This window comes from Aquarana catesbeiana, linkage group LG03, assembly GCF_042186555.1.
Source record: "Aquarana catesbeiana isolate 2022-GZ linkage group LG03, ASM4218655v1, whole genome shotgun sequence".
NCBI lineage: Eukaryota > Metazoa > Chordata > Amphibia > Anura > Ranidae > Aquarana > Aquarana catesbeiana.
Window position 1 is genome coordinate 180142253 of NC_133326.1, and position 20237 is coordinate 180162489.

The 20237-nt window shown below is 42.5% G+C and overlaps 1 protein-coding gene across 2 annotated transcripts in view; it reads left to right on the plus strand.

The window, feature by feature from the left end:
* The first annotated feature begins 608 nt into the window (after positions 1-608).
* Positions 609-20237, plus strand: part of LOC141131834 (cadherin-related family member 4-like) — a 259551-nt gene continuing 239922 nt past the window's right edge. For both annotated transcript variants that reach the window (XM_073619568.1, XM_073619569.1), the window contains exons 1-2: positions 609-763; positions 2893-3042. In XM_073619568.1, coding sequence (XP_073475669.1) covers positions 691-763; positions 2893-3042 — 223 coding nt within the window. In that variant the 5' untranslated portion in view covers positions 609-690. The remainder of the gene's footprint in view (positions 764-2892; positions 3043-20237) is intronic.

A 20237-nucleotide genomic window follows, 5' to 3' on the forward strand; every position in this document is an offset into this window, starting at 1 on the left:
GAGCTATCCAGCAGACTGGCAGCAGCAGAGCACACAGAATAGACCTACTTAAACAATCACAGCTCACTGAGTAGAGTGAGCCAAACTATGCCTTTACCTTACACAAAATTACAGTCACACTGTCTACAGTGTGGTAATTAAATGTACCTATTAAAAACATACACTAACACTTACCTATTCTATCATCTACCTAGGAGGGTGCTACACCACTTTAACATGATCTCTTTCAAACATATACTGTATCTGAAAAACAAAATGGACTAAGCTAAAAATCCTACTTTCTTGACTAGAGGTCATTCATGTCTAAATGCTCAGACCAAACTAAGCAGTATTGTATGCTTTCGTTAACTTAAAATGAATAGGTAGAGAACATTAATCAGCATAGAACAGAGTCAAAACAGACACTAGCTCAGTGTATTATAAGATAAGATTTGATTTGCAATCATTTATAGATAATTGCTGATGTTTGGTGGCTTTCTGCACACATTAATGAAGTACTGCATCTAGAGAAACATAGCAACCATAGAGTAAACATGTTTGAGCCAAGTGTACACAATTTCTTATTAGGCACTTGCTACAGCTATGTACATAGTACACTAATATGTTTGTTTTAGATCAGTATAAAAAGAGCAGCAGTGTGTCACACAAAAAGAAAAGAAAGGAACCTCTATCAAGAAATCATCTGCTTAGATGAAGAATATATGTAGCATTGATAACATGATGTCTCCACAGAAATTTGTTACAATTCTTTTCCTATTTATAGGTAAGTTTCAGTATAAAAAAATCTTCTTTTTAATTTAGGATGAAACTGTTCACTGCTATACCGATGGCAAATTAAGAGAATTAGAAGCATTTCTGCTTCAAAGTAGTATGCTTTTCTTAGCTGCATGTTCTAGATGAGTGTTATGCTGTGTGCACCATCAGCTGATATAAATATTCATGTTAAAGTGTCTGTCATATATGAATGCAGATAATTGCTGGTGTCAGAAACATTCCACAAAGTAACTGTACCATATGGCCTGAGGTACAATGTTCAAGATGTAGGGGTGCAAAAAAAAAAACAATGTTGTCAGGCTTATACTACATACAGTAAAACCTTGGTTTGAGAGTAACTTGGTTTGAGAGCGTTTTGCAAGACAAGCAAAGTTTTTAAATAAATTTTGACTTGATATACAAGCGATGTCTTGATATACAAATAGCGTCATGTCACAACTGAGTATAAAAGAGAAAAGAGGGGCCTTCAAGTGTAGCAATATGGTTACATTTAATGAAAGTACAACGCTTAGCAACTCACATGGTTGATGATTAAAACAGGCACATCTAAGTATGCAGGCAGCCGTAGACCGTAGTCTTCCCAGTCACGATTACAGACTGACAGCAGTGAGAGCCGGTGGTGTGAGGGATGTGGACAGCTTTACCCCAGATACCTGCATACTTAGATGTGCCTCTTTTAATAATCAACCATGTGAGTTGCTAAATGTTGTACCTTCATTAAATGTAACCATATTGCTACACTTAGAGGCGCCTCTCTTCTCTTTTATACTCTGTAGCTCCTGCTGGATTTTGCTTCTAATCCCCTTATGGAGACTGCCATTTGTGGATGGACATTTTATGGTTACACAACCTATCACATTGCTATGATCTTTTTATATGTACTATAAACTGAAGGACTTATGAATAAATGGTTGTGGAACTAATCTGTGAGTTTCCATTATTTCTTAAGGGGAAATTTGCTTTGATATACAAGTGCTTTGGATTACAAGCATGTTTCTGGAACTAATTATGCTTGCAATCCAAGGTTTTACTGTATGTCTATGTTATACTGAGTAAAGATGTTTATACATTTGTCTTGAAAAGGGATATCATATTAATGAATATACTGTAGGTAGTTTATTATGCTTTAAAAAAGCATTTGAAAAAGTATACAGCTATTAAAAACATAACATATCTTGATCATGAAACATCTTTGTGACGGTTCCTGTTGTATCATGAGGGCATGTTCACATTATGTTCAAATACCTGTGATTTTTTTCACTGGATGAACACAGGTGACTGCAATGACACATAGAATACAATAGTTTTCTATGTGTCATGTTCACACTAGAACACACATATGCATTCAAAAGATGTGCATTTAAAGAGGAAGTAAACTCCCCCCCTTTTGCTTACCTGTAAAGTAAAGGCATAATGTGCTAGTATGCATCGCATACTAGCACATTATGTGACACTTACCTACAAATGAAGCCCACGTCGTCCCCGCTGGAGGCCACATCCATCTTTGCCCATCTTCCTTCCGAGTCTGTGGACTCCGGCTGTGTGACTGGCTGGAGCTGTGTGATGTCACTCCCGCGCATGCGTGCGGGAGCTGCCAGTCACGGCACAGGCTTCTGAGGAAACGGCACTTGTGGCCGTTCCTTCAGAGCGCATTTACAGATGACGTAATTAGCCCAGTATACAGTAAATATCTCCTAAATGGTGCAATTTTAGGAGATATTTACAGTACCTATAGGGAAGCCTTATTATAGGCTTCCCTATAGGTACAAACATTAGAGGAAAGTTTACTTCTTCTTTAAGTGCAACATGTTTGCATTTTATTGCACAGGAACTCACAAAACAAATGTAAATGGGCATACATGCACCAAACTGCAATGTACCTCTCATCCACAACAATTAGGTCAAAGAAAATATGACTTTAAATAAAAAGAACTATGCATAAAAATACACTTAAACATGCATAAAAAAAATACCCACAACATGCATAAAAATGCACATGGACGTGTGTAAATATGCATAAACGCACTGCATTTTTATAGCTTTTTATGTGCATTTATAGTGTGGGTGGGCCCTAAGTCTTTGGTGGTGTATAGTCAAAGTATTCTTTTTAACTTTCAGGAATATCTCAAAGGACATCTGCAGTTGACTTGAACCCAGCCAGTCCGATTAACATAAATGAAGGAAGAACAACCAATCAAGTCATTACCAGAGCATCTGGATGTAATAGATTTGAACCAATTGATAATAGGCCATTTGAAATTGACATATGTAAGTGTACAGTTTAATGCTTTTTTAATTTTATTTTTTATTTTTGTAGTGATGATGTTGTCATTATTGATTGTTTTCAGCACTCATTGATATCTAGATCAACATCCCATATCAATGTTAGCATTAACATTAGAAGAATCATTTTTTTTCTACTAAAAACACATTTGTTATATACATATTTAAGGCTGGGTTCACATAGAGCGGCTCACGGCAGCGCTTCGATGCGTCCCCATTCACCGTTTCAGGTCCGAATTTCAGTCAACATTTTTGGCTGAATTTGGACCTGAAACTGACCAGAAGATGCACAGGACTCCTGTGCAATTTGCACCAGAGCCGCTCCAAAGATGTGTGAACCAGCTCCATTGAGCATGCGAATTGGGTGCGGGGAAATCCACATCCAATTCACATTAGTGTTAACCCAGCCTACAATGACAATGATTTAATTTATATATATATATATATATATATATATATATATATATATATATATATATATATATATTGTACAGGACGCCGTGGCTGGGTCCTGGAAGGACGCTATGTTTCCCCTCTGTTTGGACTGTGGTCCCTTTAAGGGAACAAAAAGGGTTAACTCACCTGTCAGAGGAAGTGGGTTTAAAACAAGACAGGAAGTTGGAGTGGATGGTGGAGGAGTGTAAAGGAGAATGTGGATGGTGGATGGTGTTTGTTGTGCAGCAACAAAAGTGAATAGCAGTGTCCTGCCTGGAAGTCTCCTGCCAGGGGAAGCTAGCTGCAACAGAAATTAAGGACTGTTTAACTGCGATAGCAGTTCTGGACTTTGCAAGTCGGTGAGACTAAAACCTTTTTCTTTTGTTTTTGCTGCTGTAAAGCTATTTAAGTTCAATAAATCTCCTTTTGAGTGAAAAGCCTGTGTCCTGCGATCTAGCTGGTCCCCCAAACATTACAAGTGGTGCTCGAATGCGGGCAGGACAGAGTAACAGGCATTTTTCTTGCTGTTTTTTTTTTTTTTGTGTATTGGACTTAAAACTGACATTTAAAGGGACAGTACAGTGGATTTATGTCCTGGGTTAAAGCCGCACAAACCCTGAAAGCTGAAGCAATGGAGGAGCTAATTAAACAGCTGTCCTTGGCTAATATACAAGCGCAGACTCGCCATGAGGTACAGCAAGAAAACACTCGCCTGTTGGTGGCCCAGTTGGCAGCCCAGCAAGCGACCCAGCAAGAGGTTATGCAGGCTCAAGTGACTGCCTTAAAAGAAGTAGTGCAGCAGCTTTCTCAGGGCCGTGAGCAAGCGGCTGTTGCCCCTGGCAACCAGGTGACCGTGAGGGCAAGCCATTTTTTGCAGAAATTGTCCCTGAGTGATGATGTAGAGGCATTTCTTGCTACATTTGAGAGGACGGCAGAGAGAGAAGGGTGGCCCCAGGACCAGTGGGCCGGCCTAATTGCTCCTTTCCTAACCGGAGATCCGCAAAAAGCCTACTTCGACCTGCCACCAGATCACGCTAAAGACTATCAAAAATTAAAGGCAGAAATATTGGCTCGTTTGGGGGTAACTACAGCTGTTCGGGCCCAACGAGTGCACCAATGGAAGTATCGTCCAGATCGTCCACCACGGTCTCAAATGCATGACCTGGTGCAACTGGTAAAAAAATGGCTGCAGCCCGAAATGTTGTCTGGCCTCCAAATCGTGGAGCGGGTCGTGCTGGACCGATACCTAAGGTCACTGCCAGACGACCTTCAACGGTGGGTCAGCCATGGAGACCCCAAAACAGTGAACCTCCTTGTCGAGATGGTAGAACGATACACAGTGGTGGAGGATCTGCTTGGCCCTACCAAGCGCCAAGGACCCAGTCTGCCACGGCCTATTCGTTCGACTGCTGCCCTTCGAAAGGACGTTCCCCGGAGCCCTGGAACCAACACCCCAGAAGGTCAAGAGTCACTCCCGATACCTTCTCAGCGACCTGTTCCTGTTCGGAGAGGAGGGGATGTACAATGTTGGCGATGTCATTCCTGGGGCCATACCCGGGCCCACTGCCCACTGCAAGAGGAGCCCATGGAATGCGGGGTTCTTCGGAGGGGGTCTTTTTATGCCCATAAAGCATGTACAACACATATCGATCTTGGAGAAGAGAAATTCGAGTGTGAAGTCCAAGTGAACCACCTCCCTGCCCGGGCTTTGCTGGACTCCGGAAGCATGGTAACCCTGATCCATCCTAGAGTGATTGGGAAGATCGGTCCGGTAAGAAAAACTTTACGGGTGGTGTGCATTCACGGGGACACTAGAGAGTACCCTCTCATCTCGGTGACCATCTCCGCAGCATGTGGCACTGGTACTCAAGAGGTGGGGGTGGTAAAAAACTTGGTACATGATGTGATCATAGGACGAGACTGTCCGTTATTTGCAAAACTGTGGGGACAAGGAGAACTACCTGAACGGTCCAGAGACTGGGGAGAAACTAGTCCCTCTGTTCCTGCGGTTGAGAGAAATAACCCTGAAATGCCGAATGTTCTTGAAAATGCTAATGATTTGGTTAATGGTGATGAAAGTAGTGCTGATGTTATTAAGGGTGTCAAGATGTGTGGTTCACAGACCTACCTGAACCCTGAAGAGGGGGGGGAACCTTTCCCACTTCAGGTAATGCTGGGGGAAGAGGATGAGGAAGTGGCCGTTACCCCTGCCCTGCCGGATTTGGGTGTTCCGCAGGGGGCATTTGGTACTGCCCAGATGCAGGACCCCACTTTGGCCCATGCACGGGAACAGGTGGTAGTATTAAATGGGGTTCCCCAAGAGCCAGGTGCGAATGAGCGGTGGCCACACTTTGCAATATGTAATGAATTGCTTTATCGGGTTACCAAAGTGAGAGAAAATGTGGTAGAGCAATTATTGGTACCCCAACAGTATAGACGCAAGGTCCTGGACCTGGCCCATGATGATGTTTTAGGGGGACACCTGGGAGTTGAAAAGACGGAGGCACGGATCACCGACCGGTTTTACTGGCCAGGTCTGAAAGCAGAGGTAAGGAGATACTGTACCTCTTGTCCCACCTGTCAGTTGACCGCTCCGGTGACCCACTTCCGGAATCCTTTGGTCCCTCTGCCCATAATTGAGGTCCCATTTGAAAGGATAGCCATGGATATAGTAGGTCCCTTGGTGAAGTCGGCTCGAGGTCACTCCTACATACTGGTGATTCTCGACTATGCCACCCGATATCCTGAGGCGCTACCCCTGCGAAATACCTCCTCTAAGGCTATTGCCCGGGAATTATTCCAGTTGTTTACACGGACTGGTTTTCCCAAGGAAATACTAACGGACCAGGGCACCCCGTTTATGTCAAGAGTTATGGCCGACGTGTGTAAGCTCTTCCGGATTAAACAGCTGCGCACATCGGTCTACCATCCCCAAACGGATGGGTTAGTGGAACGCTTTAATAAGACCCTTAAATCTATGCTTAAGAGAGTTGTACAAAGGGATGGGAAAGACTGGGACTGTCTGTTACCAGCTCTCCTGTTTGCTATCCGGGAAGTGCCCCAGGCCTCCACTGGGTTTTCGCCCTTCGAGTTGGTATATGGGCGGAGACCTCGCGGACTACTGGATTTTGTTAAGGAGGAATGGGAAAGTGAACCTAGTCAGCATAAGAGTGTTCTTGAATATGTTTCCCAAATGCAGGAGAGGATCCGAACTGTGTTGCCACTAGTCAAGGAACATTTACAAAAAGCTCAGGAGGCTCAACGACGAGTCTATAATAGGGCTGCTAAAATAAGGAATTTCCAAGTGGGGGATCGAGTAGCGGTGTTGATTCCCACTGTGGAAAGTAAATTCTTAGCCAGGTGGCAAGGCCCCTTTGAAGTTGTAGAAAAAGTGGGAGAGGTGAATTATAAAATCCACCAACCGGGTAAGAGGAAACCCTATCAAATATATCATGTAAACTTGTTAAAGCCCTGGACAGAGAGGGAACCAGTGACCTCCCTGGCTAGTGCAAGATTGGAGCCTCGGGTTGGGGTGGAGAGTGTCCAAGTAGCAAATACCCTGTCTAAAACCCAAAGCCAGCAGGCAAAGGAGTTCTTGCAGAGAAATAAAGAAAAATTTTCAGACTTGCCAGGGCTCACGAGTACCATAGAGCATGATATCATCACGGAACCAGGAGTCAAAGTTTTTGTCCGGCCCTACCGCATCCCAGAGGCCCAAAGGAAGGCTGTTTCAGAGGAAGTGAAGAAGATGTTAGACCTGGAGATTATTGAGGAATCGCAGAGTGAGTGGTCGAGCCCGATTGTGTTGGTACCGAAGCCCAACGGGACTCTGCGATTCTGCAATGATTTTCGGAAACTTAATGAAGTTTCACGGTTTGATGCCTACCCCATGCCCCGGGTAGATGAGCTTATTGAGAGACTAGGTCCAGCCAGGTATATCACTACATTAGACCTTACCAAGGGATATTGGCAAATCCCGTTGACTAAGGCTGCTAGAGAGAAAACTGCTTTTTCTACCCCAGAGGGGAGTTTTCAGTACAAAAGGATGCCTTTTGGATTGCAAACTGCTCCAGCCACATTCCAGCGAGCAATGGATAGGATTTTACGACCTCACCAGAAATATGCCTCAGTGTACTTGGACGACATAGTCATTTTTAGCAGAGACTGGGAATCACACTTGCCCAAAGTCCAGGCAGTGCTGGACTCTCTTTGGAAGGAGGGGTTTACAATAAACCCTGAAAAATGTGCTTTGGGAATGGAGGAGGTGAAATACCTGGGCTATATCGTGGGTAGAGGGGTGGTGAAACCTCAGGTCAGCAAGGTAGAGGCTATACAGAGTTGGCCCCGTCCCCTCACAAAAAAGCAGGTACGTGCATTCTTGGGCATGGTGGGATACTACAGGAGGTTTGTACCCAACTTTGCCACGTTGGCGGCTCCATTGACCGATCTGACTAAGGGTCGGAAATCGGTCATGGTGGAGTGGAATGCAGACGCTGAGAAGGCCTTTTTGGAGCTCAAGTCGGCACTGTGCCAACACCCTGTCCTGGTAGCACCCAATTTTTCAAAAGAGTTTGTTGTCCAAACTGATGCTTCTGATGTAGGATTGGGAGCGGTGTTGTCACAGGTTATTAATGGAGAGGAGCACCCGGTAGTCTTCCTCAGTAGGACGTTAACACCAGCGGAAAAAAACTACGCTATAATTGAACGAGAGTGTCTGGCCATTAAGTGGGCTCTGGAATCCCTCAGATATTACCTTTTGGGGAGGAAGTTTAGGCTGATTTCTGACCATGCCCCTTTAACATGGTTGAGACAGGGTAAAGGGAATAATGCCAGGGTTACTCGGTGGTTCCTGGCACTCCAGGAATTTAAATTTGTAGTGGAGCATAGGCCCGGGAGACTGCATCAAAATGCAGATGCCCTCTCCCGAGTCCATTGTTTGAGCTCCACTGTTGCCTCCACCTCCATGGCGTTGGGGCACAGGGGGGGGATATGTACAGGACGCCGTGGCTGGGTCCTGGAAGGACGCTACGTTTCCCCTCTGTTTGGACTGTGGTCCCTTTAAGGGAACAAAAAGGGTTAACTCACCTGTCAGAGGAAGTGGGTTTAAAACAAGACAGGAAGTTGGAGTGGATGGTGGAGGAGTGTAAAGGAGAATGTGGATGGTGGATGGTGTTTGTTGTGCAGCAACAAAAGTGAATAGCAGTGTCCTGCCTGGAAGTCTCCTGCCAGGGGAAGCTAGCTGCAACAGAAATTAAGGACTGTTTAACTGCGATAGCAGTTCTGGACTTTGCAAGTCGGTGAGACTAAAACCTTTTTCTTTTGTTTTTGCTGCTGTAAAGCTATTTAAGTTCAATAAATCTCCTTTTGAGTGAAAAGCCTGTGTCCTGCGATCTAGCTGGTCCCCCAAACATTACAATATATATATATATATATATATATTTATTTATTCTATTCAAGTATGAAAACCTTCTGTTCATTTCAGCCTCCTCCAAATCTCCAAATTTCCTAATATTTTGTTTGTTTTTTGGTTGCTGTTTTTTTGCAGCTGTGGTCCAATTAGCTGTTAAAGGGCAACTGCATTCACTCTCTATGGTCCTACTGTAAATACAACCATACACTGTAAAAAATATTGTGCTGGGTATACTCAAACAAATTGAGGCAACTATTTTCATCAGTATTTTAAGTACTGTCAACTAAACTCATTTTTGTCAACTCAATTTTTCCAGTTTATAGACCATAGGTTCAAGTAAAGCCAACTCAATATTTCAAGTTTTTAAAAAAGTTTAAGTTAGGAACACATACATGAACTTATTTATTTCAAGTACTTATATAACAATGTCTACTACACCACTGTGCTGCTTAGTTACTTAGTTACCTATTACTTAGTTACTTAGTAGACGTGCAATTCGTTTAGTTCCGAAATAGTTTTTTAACGAATTTTGACAAATTTATTAATTCAGAAATATCCAAATTAACGAAAACCCGTTTAACGAATGTTTCCGAATATTCGTAAATTCGAAAATTTGTACATTCATAAATTCGTAAATTCGTACATTCGTAAATTAGTAAATTCGTAAATCTGAAATAATAATTAACTAATAATAACTTAGCTATTACTAACTATTAAATTATAGGTAATGTCATTTTGTTTCAAATTTGGCTGTTAGTGAACATAACAAATACAAATTTATCCAAAGTTACAAATTATCCGAAATAACGTATGCCGTATCCAAACAAATGGGACGTAATGAATTAATAATAACAAATAACAGTAATAATAATAAAAACTTTTTATTATTATTATTTGAAAAAATGGAACTGCGCTAATAAAACAAACTTATGTAGATGACAATTAACCATCATAAAGTGCAAAAAGCTCATAAGGATATATGAAGCATGTATATAGTGATCATAAAAAAGTATGCATTAAATAAACACACAGAAGTGCATTTTCATGTGCATCAGTGCAAATTTACAACATATTGAAAGTCCATAAAGTTGATATGATGATCACCCAAGTGTTGATAAATGTTGGAAAATCTTGATAATTAAGAATGAAGTGTCAGATCCACCATCACCAATATAAATGCTGGCCGTTTACCAGAAACCCATGATCCCCCACTACAGAGGGTCTGGGTGAGCTGTTAAGAAATGATTACTCCGGACCACCATCAAAGAACCAGATAGTTTCACTATGTTGAAATGCTGGGGGCCTCGATGTCAGATGGATCAATAGCAGAGCATCAAACCCTCAGCAACACGGATAACCATAAATGGAAAAGAGAGCTCCAAATAGTGTAAAATCGTATGGTTTTATTAAATAAAATGTGTAAACACTCACATGTAAAATCACAATGTCGAACGATTTGAAGAGAAGTCTGGGGCACCGGCCGGATACCCACAGACAGCCCGTCCTGCTGGTAACCACAGCGATAGGGGATGATGCGAACACGTCGCTCCGTTTAGCCCTACGCGGCATTTCGTAATTTCACGGCATTTTACGTCTTCCAGGGGCAGTTCCATTTTTTCAATTGTTCTATTTATGTTTGTGTTACATATAGGGATTGCAGCTTCATTTTTTGTTTATACATTTCACCTATGCGCAGTTTTACTTTTTTCTTATTATTATTATTATTATTTATTATTAATTTGTTCTGTTCCATTTGTTTAGATGCGGCATTCGTTATTTCGGATAATTCGTAACTTTGTATAAATAATAATAATTTGTATTCGTTATGTTCACTAACAGCCAAATTTTAAAGGAAAGTACAATACCTATAATTTAATAGTTAGTTACTATTTCAGATTTTCGAACTTTCGGGTTTTCGGATTTTCGAATTTCCAAATTTCCGAATTTGACTGTATGAATGTATGAATTTTCAAATTTACGAATTTACGAATTTACATGCGGGGAGGAGCCGCCGGGGGACCCCAGAAAAAGATGTTCGGGGCCACTCTGTGCAAAACGAGCTACACAGTGGAGGTATGACATGTTTGTTATTTTTAAAAAACAAAAAAAGATCCTTTACAATAACTTACTCATTTTTTTTTAAGTTGGTAAAACTTACTTTCCAAATGTATTTCATATATGTTTGAAGGTTTTTATATAAAAATAATACAATAATATGTTTTTTTTTAAGGAATAGTCTCATGAAACAGGCTTTGAAAACAAATTATTTGCATTATTTACATTACATTTATTATTTATAACGTGTTACAAATGTAATATTATTAAAGCAGCATCAAATGTAAATGTAAACATTTAAAAAAATAAAAAAAAGGAAAAAATGCCTCTTTCTCAGAGATAGACTGAAACACACACACATGTATATACAGTATATCTGTAAAGAACATAGAATACAGAATGTAATAATTTTTTTTTAAGCCTTTTAGGAAAGTAATTTGCATGTTACCACCTCAGCCCTGAAAGGATTTGCCCCACTTAATGACCAGGCCATTTTTTGCGATACAGCACTGCTTTAACTGACGGTCGTGCGACGCTGTACCCAAACAAAATTGACATCCTTTTTTTCCCACAAACAGAGCTTTTTTTTGGTGGTATTTGATCACCTCTGTGGTTTTTATTTTTTGCGCTAAAAACAAAAAAAGGTCGACAATTTTTGAAAAAAAAATTTTTTTTTTACTTTCTGCTATAATACATATCCAAAAAAAATATATAAAAAACAAATGTATTCATCAGTTTAGGCCGATATATATTCTTCTACATATTTTTGGTAAAAAAAATCGCAATAGACGTAAATTGATTGGTACAAACTATGGGATAGATTTAGGGACATTTATTTTAAATTTTTTTTACTGGTAATGGTGGCAATCTGCGATTTTTAGCAGGACTGACCCCACATGACACTTTTTGGGGACCAGTGACATTATTACATTGATCAGTGCTATAAAAATGCACTGATCAATGTATAAATGACACTGGCAGGGAAGGGGTTAATGGGTAACACTAGGATGTGATCAAGGGGTAAAGTGTGTTCCCTGGATGTGTTCTAACTGTAGTGGGGATGGGCTACCAGGGACATGACAGAGATAGCTGTTCCCGATCACTGGGAACAGAAGATATCTGACATGTCATCTGGCAGAACGGATAATAGCCTTGTTTACAGGCAGTTCCCCGTTCTGCCTCTGAACGTGGGTCGCCGGCTTACATTGAGTCCGCTGGACCAGCGGGCACACTCCTGTGCCTACTGTCTCCTGTGCAAAGGCCGACGTACACCTACGGCGGTTTGCACAGGAGAGCCGACCTGCCGCAGTATAATGGCGGCGGCTGGTCGGCCGGGTGGTTAAATTGTGAACTTTTGAAGGAAGATTCCCCACATCTAGCTCTAAAAAGATATTTCTGAAAAACTTCAAAAGGTATATTTTAGGTTTTCAGGGTAGCTCAGGCTAAAAACTATAAATGAGTCCTATAATCATTCTTTCTGATACAAAATGAGAGTGCTATATGAAAAAAAATACACTATACCAATATGCTTATTTTTCCTGCCAATCCAGTATAAATATGGTATTTTTGTTTTTTAAATCTAATAACACAATGCAAAGTGGGTAGGGCTTTCAGTTACATAATCTAACATTGAATGTCCAATATCTCACAATATCTCAAAAAACAAACAAACAGAAAGCTTGTTTTATGGTACAAATCAGCACAAACGCACCACAAACAAATTGTATAATTTTTTTTTAAAATGTAATAACGTGGTGCAAAGTGGGAGAGGTTTCATCAACTATAATGCGCAATATCTCTGAAACCAAACCACCACATACCTTAGTTTTTGCAGCACAAATCAGCACAGATGCAGTGCAAAAGAATGCCATCTTTGTTTTTAAATTTTAATAACATTGGGTACAAAGTGGGCGGGGCTTGATGTTACATAATCTGAATTCCAATATCTCAAAAACCGAACCCGGCTGAAACATTAATTTTTGTGGCACAAAATAGTTTTTAAGCTTAACAGCTGGCGGTCCCTCACCCTGCATCTTGGTTGTGTTCTGCCGCATGCAGTAAGAGCAAACTTTGGGTGCCCACAAGTGAGTTGTCTCAATAGGTTAAATCAATGGACGGATTAATCGGCAAATAAAATAAACATTTTGGATGGTATGTTTAGCAACATTTAAAGCATGTGAACGATAAGTGTAAGGCTGACCGCAGGTCAGCCTGTAATTGTAGGAGGAGTCAGGCTGCATAAAGCCTGTGGTCGTAGGATCTCGTGTAGTGTGCGTCACTTCCGGTGCGATCTGTCTGACGTCACTTCCGGGTTTTTCGTCTCGGCTAAGAAGATGTACAGCTGCGAGGGGGGCTCCGAGTCTCCCCGATTTCAGCAGCAGGATACAGGTTTGGTCAGGGGGGTCCACGGGCAGGCGGCCACCTCCATTTGGACTCTCCCAGGCATCCACTGGCATGCCGCTTTCTTCCTATTCTGGGTCCGGTCAGGTTCAGAGCCCCGCCGGGTTCACATGCCGCCCACTTCTCCCGGTGTCCTCACAGCAAAACTATATGGCGTTAAACAGGCAGTAACGCACGCAAAACTATATGGCGTTAAACAGGCAGTAACGCACGCAAAACTATATGGCATTAAACTGGCAGTAACGCACGCAAAACTATATGGCGTTAAACAGGCAGTAACGCACGCAATACGTTATGGCGTTAAATTGGCACGTCACTACACTGAAGCTATCTGAACTGTCCCTACTCTAGCTATATACTAATGTCAAGATTAGTGACATGGTCTCACTACACTACACTGAAACTATCTGAGCTGTCCCTACTCTAGCTGCACATTATGAAAAGCTGAATGATGTTCCTCCTTACTACACTCACACTATCCCTAGACAGACACTAAACTAATATTCTACACAGACAATTGAAGCAAAATAGCACAGTATAGCACACTAACTAATAGCACTGAACAGAACCCTGTTCTATCTCTCTCCACATCAAAATCACACTGAAAATGGCTGCCATTGAAAGAATACTTTTATACTGTGGGGCGGGAATGAGCCATGATTGGATAAAGTTATGATGACAGTGTCCAATCATGACTCTGACAGTGCTCTGTGCCCTGATTGGCAGAAGCTTTCACTGCTTCAGCCAATCAGGGTTTGCAATGCACTGTTTAATGCCACAATGCACTGTGGTCGGTTCGAACGACCCGTTTGTTTGGCTGTTAGCCGAACGTTCGAACAACTTAAGTTCGGCCCGAACTTATGCTTGGGCAGAACCGTTCACCAATCCCTAGTGGAGAGTATGACAGTGGATAGTATGTACAGGAGAGGAGTGTGGATGGTATGACAGTGGGCAGTATGTACAGGAGAGGAGTAAGGAGTGTATGACAGCAGTATGGCGGTAAGAACAGTATGTACAGGTGAGGAGTGTAGAGGGCATGACATGGGCATTATGTACAGGAGAGGAGTGTGGATGGTATGACAGTGGGCAGTATGTACAGGAGAGGAGTGTGAAGGGTATGATAGTAGGCAGTATGTACAGGAGAGGAGTGTGGATGGTATGACAATGGGCAGTATGTACAGGAGATGAGTAAGGAGCATATGACAATGGACAGTATGTACAGGAGAGGAATGCAGAGTGTATGACAGTGGGCAGAATGTACAGGAGGGGAGTGAGTAGGATATGAAAATGGGTAGTATGCACAGGAGAGGAGTGTGGAGGGTATGACAGTGGGTAGTATGTACAGGTGAGTGGGGATGAGCTTGATTTTCGGGTCAAACATAAGTTCGAGCAAACATTATGGGGCATTTGCAGCAAAATCGAGCACCGCGGAACGCCCCATAATGCACTGCAAGATCGCAGTGCATTGCTGTATGATGATTGGCCAAAGCATGCACCTGACCTGCATGCTTTGGCCAATCACAGTGCCCTCTGCTAAGATAGCCATAATTGGCCAAAAGCAGGGTGCCTTTGGCCAATCATGGCTCAGGGGGACTAAGTCCATGCCCCACACTACATAAGGCTGCTTACACGATGGCTGTGTATAGTGTTGTTGGTGTGGACAGATTTAAGTTTTTTTAAGATTTAAGTTTTTTGTTAGATTTAAGTTTTTTTTTTAGATTGAAGTTCATTAATTCAATTAAAGTCACTAATTTGATAAGTGGTTAATATTAACACCAAACTTTCACCAGCACACAAGCACTTTATTGTCATATATATGGGATTATATATATGCAGGTCACATGGGACTTAATTGTCCCCAATTTTCTGAGATTTAGGTCAATATTATTATTATTTATTATTTTTTATTTTTTCACGAATACAATTAATATGGCGTAACGCATGTAAAATGCACTAATACATATTCACAATATCTGTTTGATATATTTATGCTCATCAGGGATCAGGTGCACAAACACAATAGAACAGCGCCACATCTACTTCACTTTTTTCTCATAGGCTGAAAAAAAGTTTTAGAAAAGGAGTTTCTTAGAGAAGAAGTTCTTTTTTTTACAAAAAACATGTTGTTGTTAGATGTGGACTAATTGATTCCAGCTTAACTAAATGTGGTAATGAATGATTTTTTGTATATATACGATGTGATGTATGTTATCAGTTGCAGACATACGATTGTGAGAAAGGGCGTTATCTGGTGTGGTGTAGCCCGAAACATCGCAGCCAGCTGCACCTGGAACCTACTTGATGTCTTTTGAACTTATGTAATTTATTCTTCGGAAATAAATTTTCTTGTGCAGTAATCCTTGCCGTTTGTTTATACAATATATATATATATATATATATATATATATATATATATATATATACACAGGCTTGTGTACGGTTTCTAATACACTTCAGGCGGCGTGAACAGTATCTAATACAGTGTGTACAGTGTCTACTACACTTCTAGTGGTGTACACAGTATAAAATACAGTGCAGCCATTGTACAGTTTCTAATACAGTGCAGGTGGTGTACAGAGTATCTAATACAGTGTGTGTACGGTTTCTACTACACTTCTGGTGGTGTACACAGTACATAATACAGTGCAGCTGTAGTACAATTGCTAATACACTTCAGGCAGTGTACACAGTGTCTCATACAGTGTGTACAGTTTCTACTACACTTCTGGTGGTGTACACAGTAAACAATACAGTGCAGCCATAGCACAGTTGCTAATACAGTGCAGGAAGTGTACACAGTATCTAATACAGTGTGTACAGTGTCTACTACACTTCTGGTGGTGTACACAGTATAAAATACAGTGCAGCCATTGTACAGTTTCTAATACAGTGCAGGTGGTGTACACAGTTTCTAATGCAGTGTGTACAGTATCTACTACACTTATAGTGGTGTACACAGTAGACAATACAGTGCATCCATAGTACAGTTGCTAATACAGTGCAAGCGGTGTACACAGTATCTAATACAGTGTGTATAATTTCTACTACACTTCTGGTGGTGTACACAGTATCTAATACAGTGTATACAGTGTCTACTACACTTCTGGTGGTGTATACAGTACACAATACAGTGCAGCTGTAGTACAGTTGCTAATACAGTGCAGGCGGTGTACACAGTATCTAATGCAGTGTGTACAGTTTCTACTACATTTCTGGTGGTGTACACAGTACACAATACAGTGCCAGAACATGCAGAAGAGTTGGTGGAGTGGATAACAAAGCCGTCCTCATCCTCCTCATCCTCTGTCACCCAGGCTCAGAGTAGTTTGCCTTCCAAGGCAGCTGCCAAATCAGCCTATTCCACCGACTCCTTGTCCACAGTCACTCCTTCCGTAGCCCCACCATCATGCACGGAGGAGTCCCAGAATTATTTGACCACAGTGTTGGGTACATGCTGCTGGAGGATGCGCAGTGATTTGAAGGCTCCGAAGTTGGTTCCCAGGTTGAGGAAGGGAGTAACATGAGCCTAGAGAGAGGTGGTGCCCAAGAAGGACAAGAAACTGGCAGTCATGTTCCCCCACCTGCAACATACTGCCAAGTTTGCTCCAGTGATGAGGAGGGAGGGGATGATGAGGCCACTGACTGTACTTGGGTGCCTGAGAGAAGAGAGGAGGAGGAGCAGGAGGCACAACTCCAACGAGGCAGGATGTCCTCTATGGGGCAGCTTAAGGGCAGCCACCCTATTGCATCACACAGCAGAGCTCCACAGGTGCAGGGTGCTGCTGATTCCCCGCTGACTTTTAAAAGTTCCTTGGTGTGGGCCTTTTTCGACATGTGTGCAGCAGATCGCACCGTTGCTGTTTGCAACCTATGTCTTAAGTGGATAAACCGTGGCCAGAACAGCAGCCGCTTGGGCACCACATGCTTGACCAGACATATGATGGCCTGCCATGCAGTCCATTGGCAACAGCACTTGAAAGACCCACATCAAAGAAAAAGGTGGACTTCTCCTTGGTCCTCATCTAGGATCTCCCACCCTACTATACCTCCAGTCCTCTCAAAAACCTGCACTGAGAGGAATGAAGGTATAGTAATAGGTGTCCCAAGTACTTTTAGCCAATCTGCTAGCAGTACACCACCATATGATTTTAGCAGGCAAATTTCCCTACCCCAGTTGCTGAACCGTAAAAAGAAATTCGGTCCCAGCCATCCACATGTTCAGCATCTAAATGCTAGCTTGGCCAAATTGCTAGCACTGCAACTGCTGCCTTTTCAGCTGGTAGACTCTGCCCTCTTTTGTGAATTTGTGGAATGTGCTGTACCTCAGTGACAGGTTCCAAAACACCATTTCTTTTCACGGAAGGCCATTCCGGCTCTTTACCGGCATGTGAAAGGCAATGTTTTGGCCTCGTTGGACAGGGCAGTTAGCAGTAAGGTGCATATTACCGCTGATTCATGGTCCAGCAGGCATTTGCAGGGATGTTACCATTCCTACATGGCGCACTGGGTAACTTTGCTGGAAGCTGGAAGGATGCAGGACAGGGTTCAGTGTTGTTGGAGCTTGTTCTGCCACCACACCTCCAAAATGCTAGTGGTGATTCTGCCACAGCTCTCTCCTCCACCCCCTCCTCTTCTTTTTCCTCTATGGCCTCTTCTGCAGATTTGTTCTCTGAACCAGCGGTGTTCCATAAGTGTTCAAATGGCTACACAGTCAGGCTAAAAGATGCCATGTGGTGCTTGAGTTGGTCTGCCTAGGGGACAGGAGCTACACTGGGGCAGAGATTCTGTCAGCTCTGCAGGGGCAGGCTCAGAGGTGGTTGACGCCATACCAGCTTCAGCCAGGAATGGTTGTATGCGACAATGGCACCAACCTTCTCTCCACCCTCCGACAGGGACACTTGACCCATGTTCCATGTTTGGCACACATCCTGAATTTGGTGGTGCAGCGGTTCTTGAGCAGGTACCCAGGCTTACAGGATCTCCTGAGGCAGGCCAGAAAAGTCTGTGGTAATTTCCACCGGTCTTACAATGCCAGTGCTCGGCTGGCTGACATTCAAAGGGAATGCAACCTGCCCACCAACCGCCTCCTTTGTGACATGCCCACCAGGTAGAACTCAACATTAGCAATGCTGCAGTGGCTGCACACACAGCAGAGGGCCATCAATGAGTACCTGTGTGAGTATGGCACCAGGACAGGGTCAGGGGAGTTTGGCTTCTTTTCGCCACGCCAGTGGCTACTGATCAAGGATGCATGCACTGTCCTGTCACCATTTGAGGAGGCCACAAGGATGGTGAGCAGCGACAATGCATGCATCAGTGACACTGTCTCTCTAGTCTTCCTGTTGGAGCACACGCTTCGTGGAATCATGGACAGGGCACTTTAGGCAGAACAGCGGGAGGAAGAGGAGGGCTTCCTTACCTCTCAAGGCCCCCTTTAGCCAGATAGCATTCCTGCACGCGCGCCAAACACACAGGAAGAAGAGAAGGAGGATTGTGTCAGCATGGATGTAGAGGATAACACTCAGCAGCAGTCTTCAAGGGATGGTTTTCTGTCCCCAGAAACCCATGGAGTTGTACTTGGCTAGGAGGAGGTAGTTACAGACCATGTGATCCTTAGTGACCCAGAGGCCTCCCTGATTCTGCAAAGCCTACAGGACCCTAGGATTCGTGGTATCAAGGAGAGAGATCATTACTGGCTGGCAACCCTTCTTGATCCACATTACAAGGGTAAGGTTGCAGAACTCATCCTGCTGGAGCAGAGGATGAAACATCTTCAGGAGGCCTTGAAGAAAGGTTTGTGCAACGCATTTCCTGACCCTGGGAGGTTAGAATTTCTTGCTGCTGGACAACATGTTGCTGAGGCTTCATTCAGTCAGAGGAAGAGCGGTGGAGAAGATGGCCAGCTGACCAATGCCTTTAAATAGTAAAATATGATGGAGGACAGAGATAGTCAACTGTAAGCACCACATCCCATATTTAAATGGTGAGCAGAAACTAAAGGCTGTTAGGCCTAAAGAAAAATGGGGAGGGGGGGGATCTTCCCCAGGGACTTTTAAGGTGCTATTTAATAGACAGTATATTCAAAAAAATTTTTTATACAATTATATAGAATAAAATTAATATTTATTAATATTGAATCACATTAAAATATTCATGTCATACTTCAGGAGTAAGACATGTAGATAAGAACACTAAGACATAAACAGTGTCACCCAAAGGAATTTCTCGGTTATATCACAATTGAACCGTGCAACAAAAAGCAACTATTCAAAAGATGCCAAAACAATCTGCTGTTCTCGACATGTTTCGCTCTGAATGTGAGCTTCTTCAGGAGTTTAAAGGCAATGATTGTGACGGACTCTAAATGATAGGAAAATAAACAGAAATCAATACATACATTTAAACATGAAATAAAGAGCCTCCAATAGAATTTTTTCTCGAATATGCACAAATTCCATTATCAGAATAGAGGTAGATACAGAGAATTTAGATATAGGCATATAGGTTTCAATATTGAACATTTTAATCAAGTATAAATGAACAATCAAAATTTATACATCTCACCAGGCTGTAGCACATTAATCTGGCATAGACTATTTCAATGGATCGGTAATACTGCTGCTAGTTTCGAACCAGAAAGTTCTCATATATGAGAGGTATCAAGTGCCATACTGTGACCACAGGGGAATACAAAGTCTACAAAGCGGCCCTTTGAAAAAAGGGAAAATACATTCAAAGTTAAACGAAAAATGGACCAAGGAGGGGGAGGGGAGGGGAGCGGGGAGGTGGAGGGGGGGGGGAACGTAATCAGGCTATTTAATGGTATAATTTCTATAATTTCAGAGGGATATGTATCCTGAAGGTAGAACCAATTTGAGAT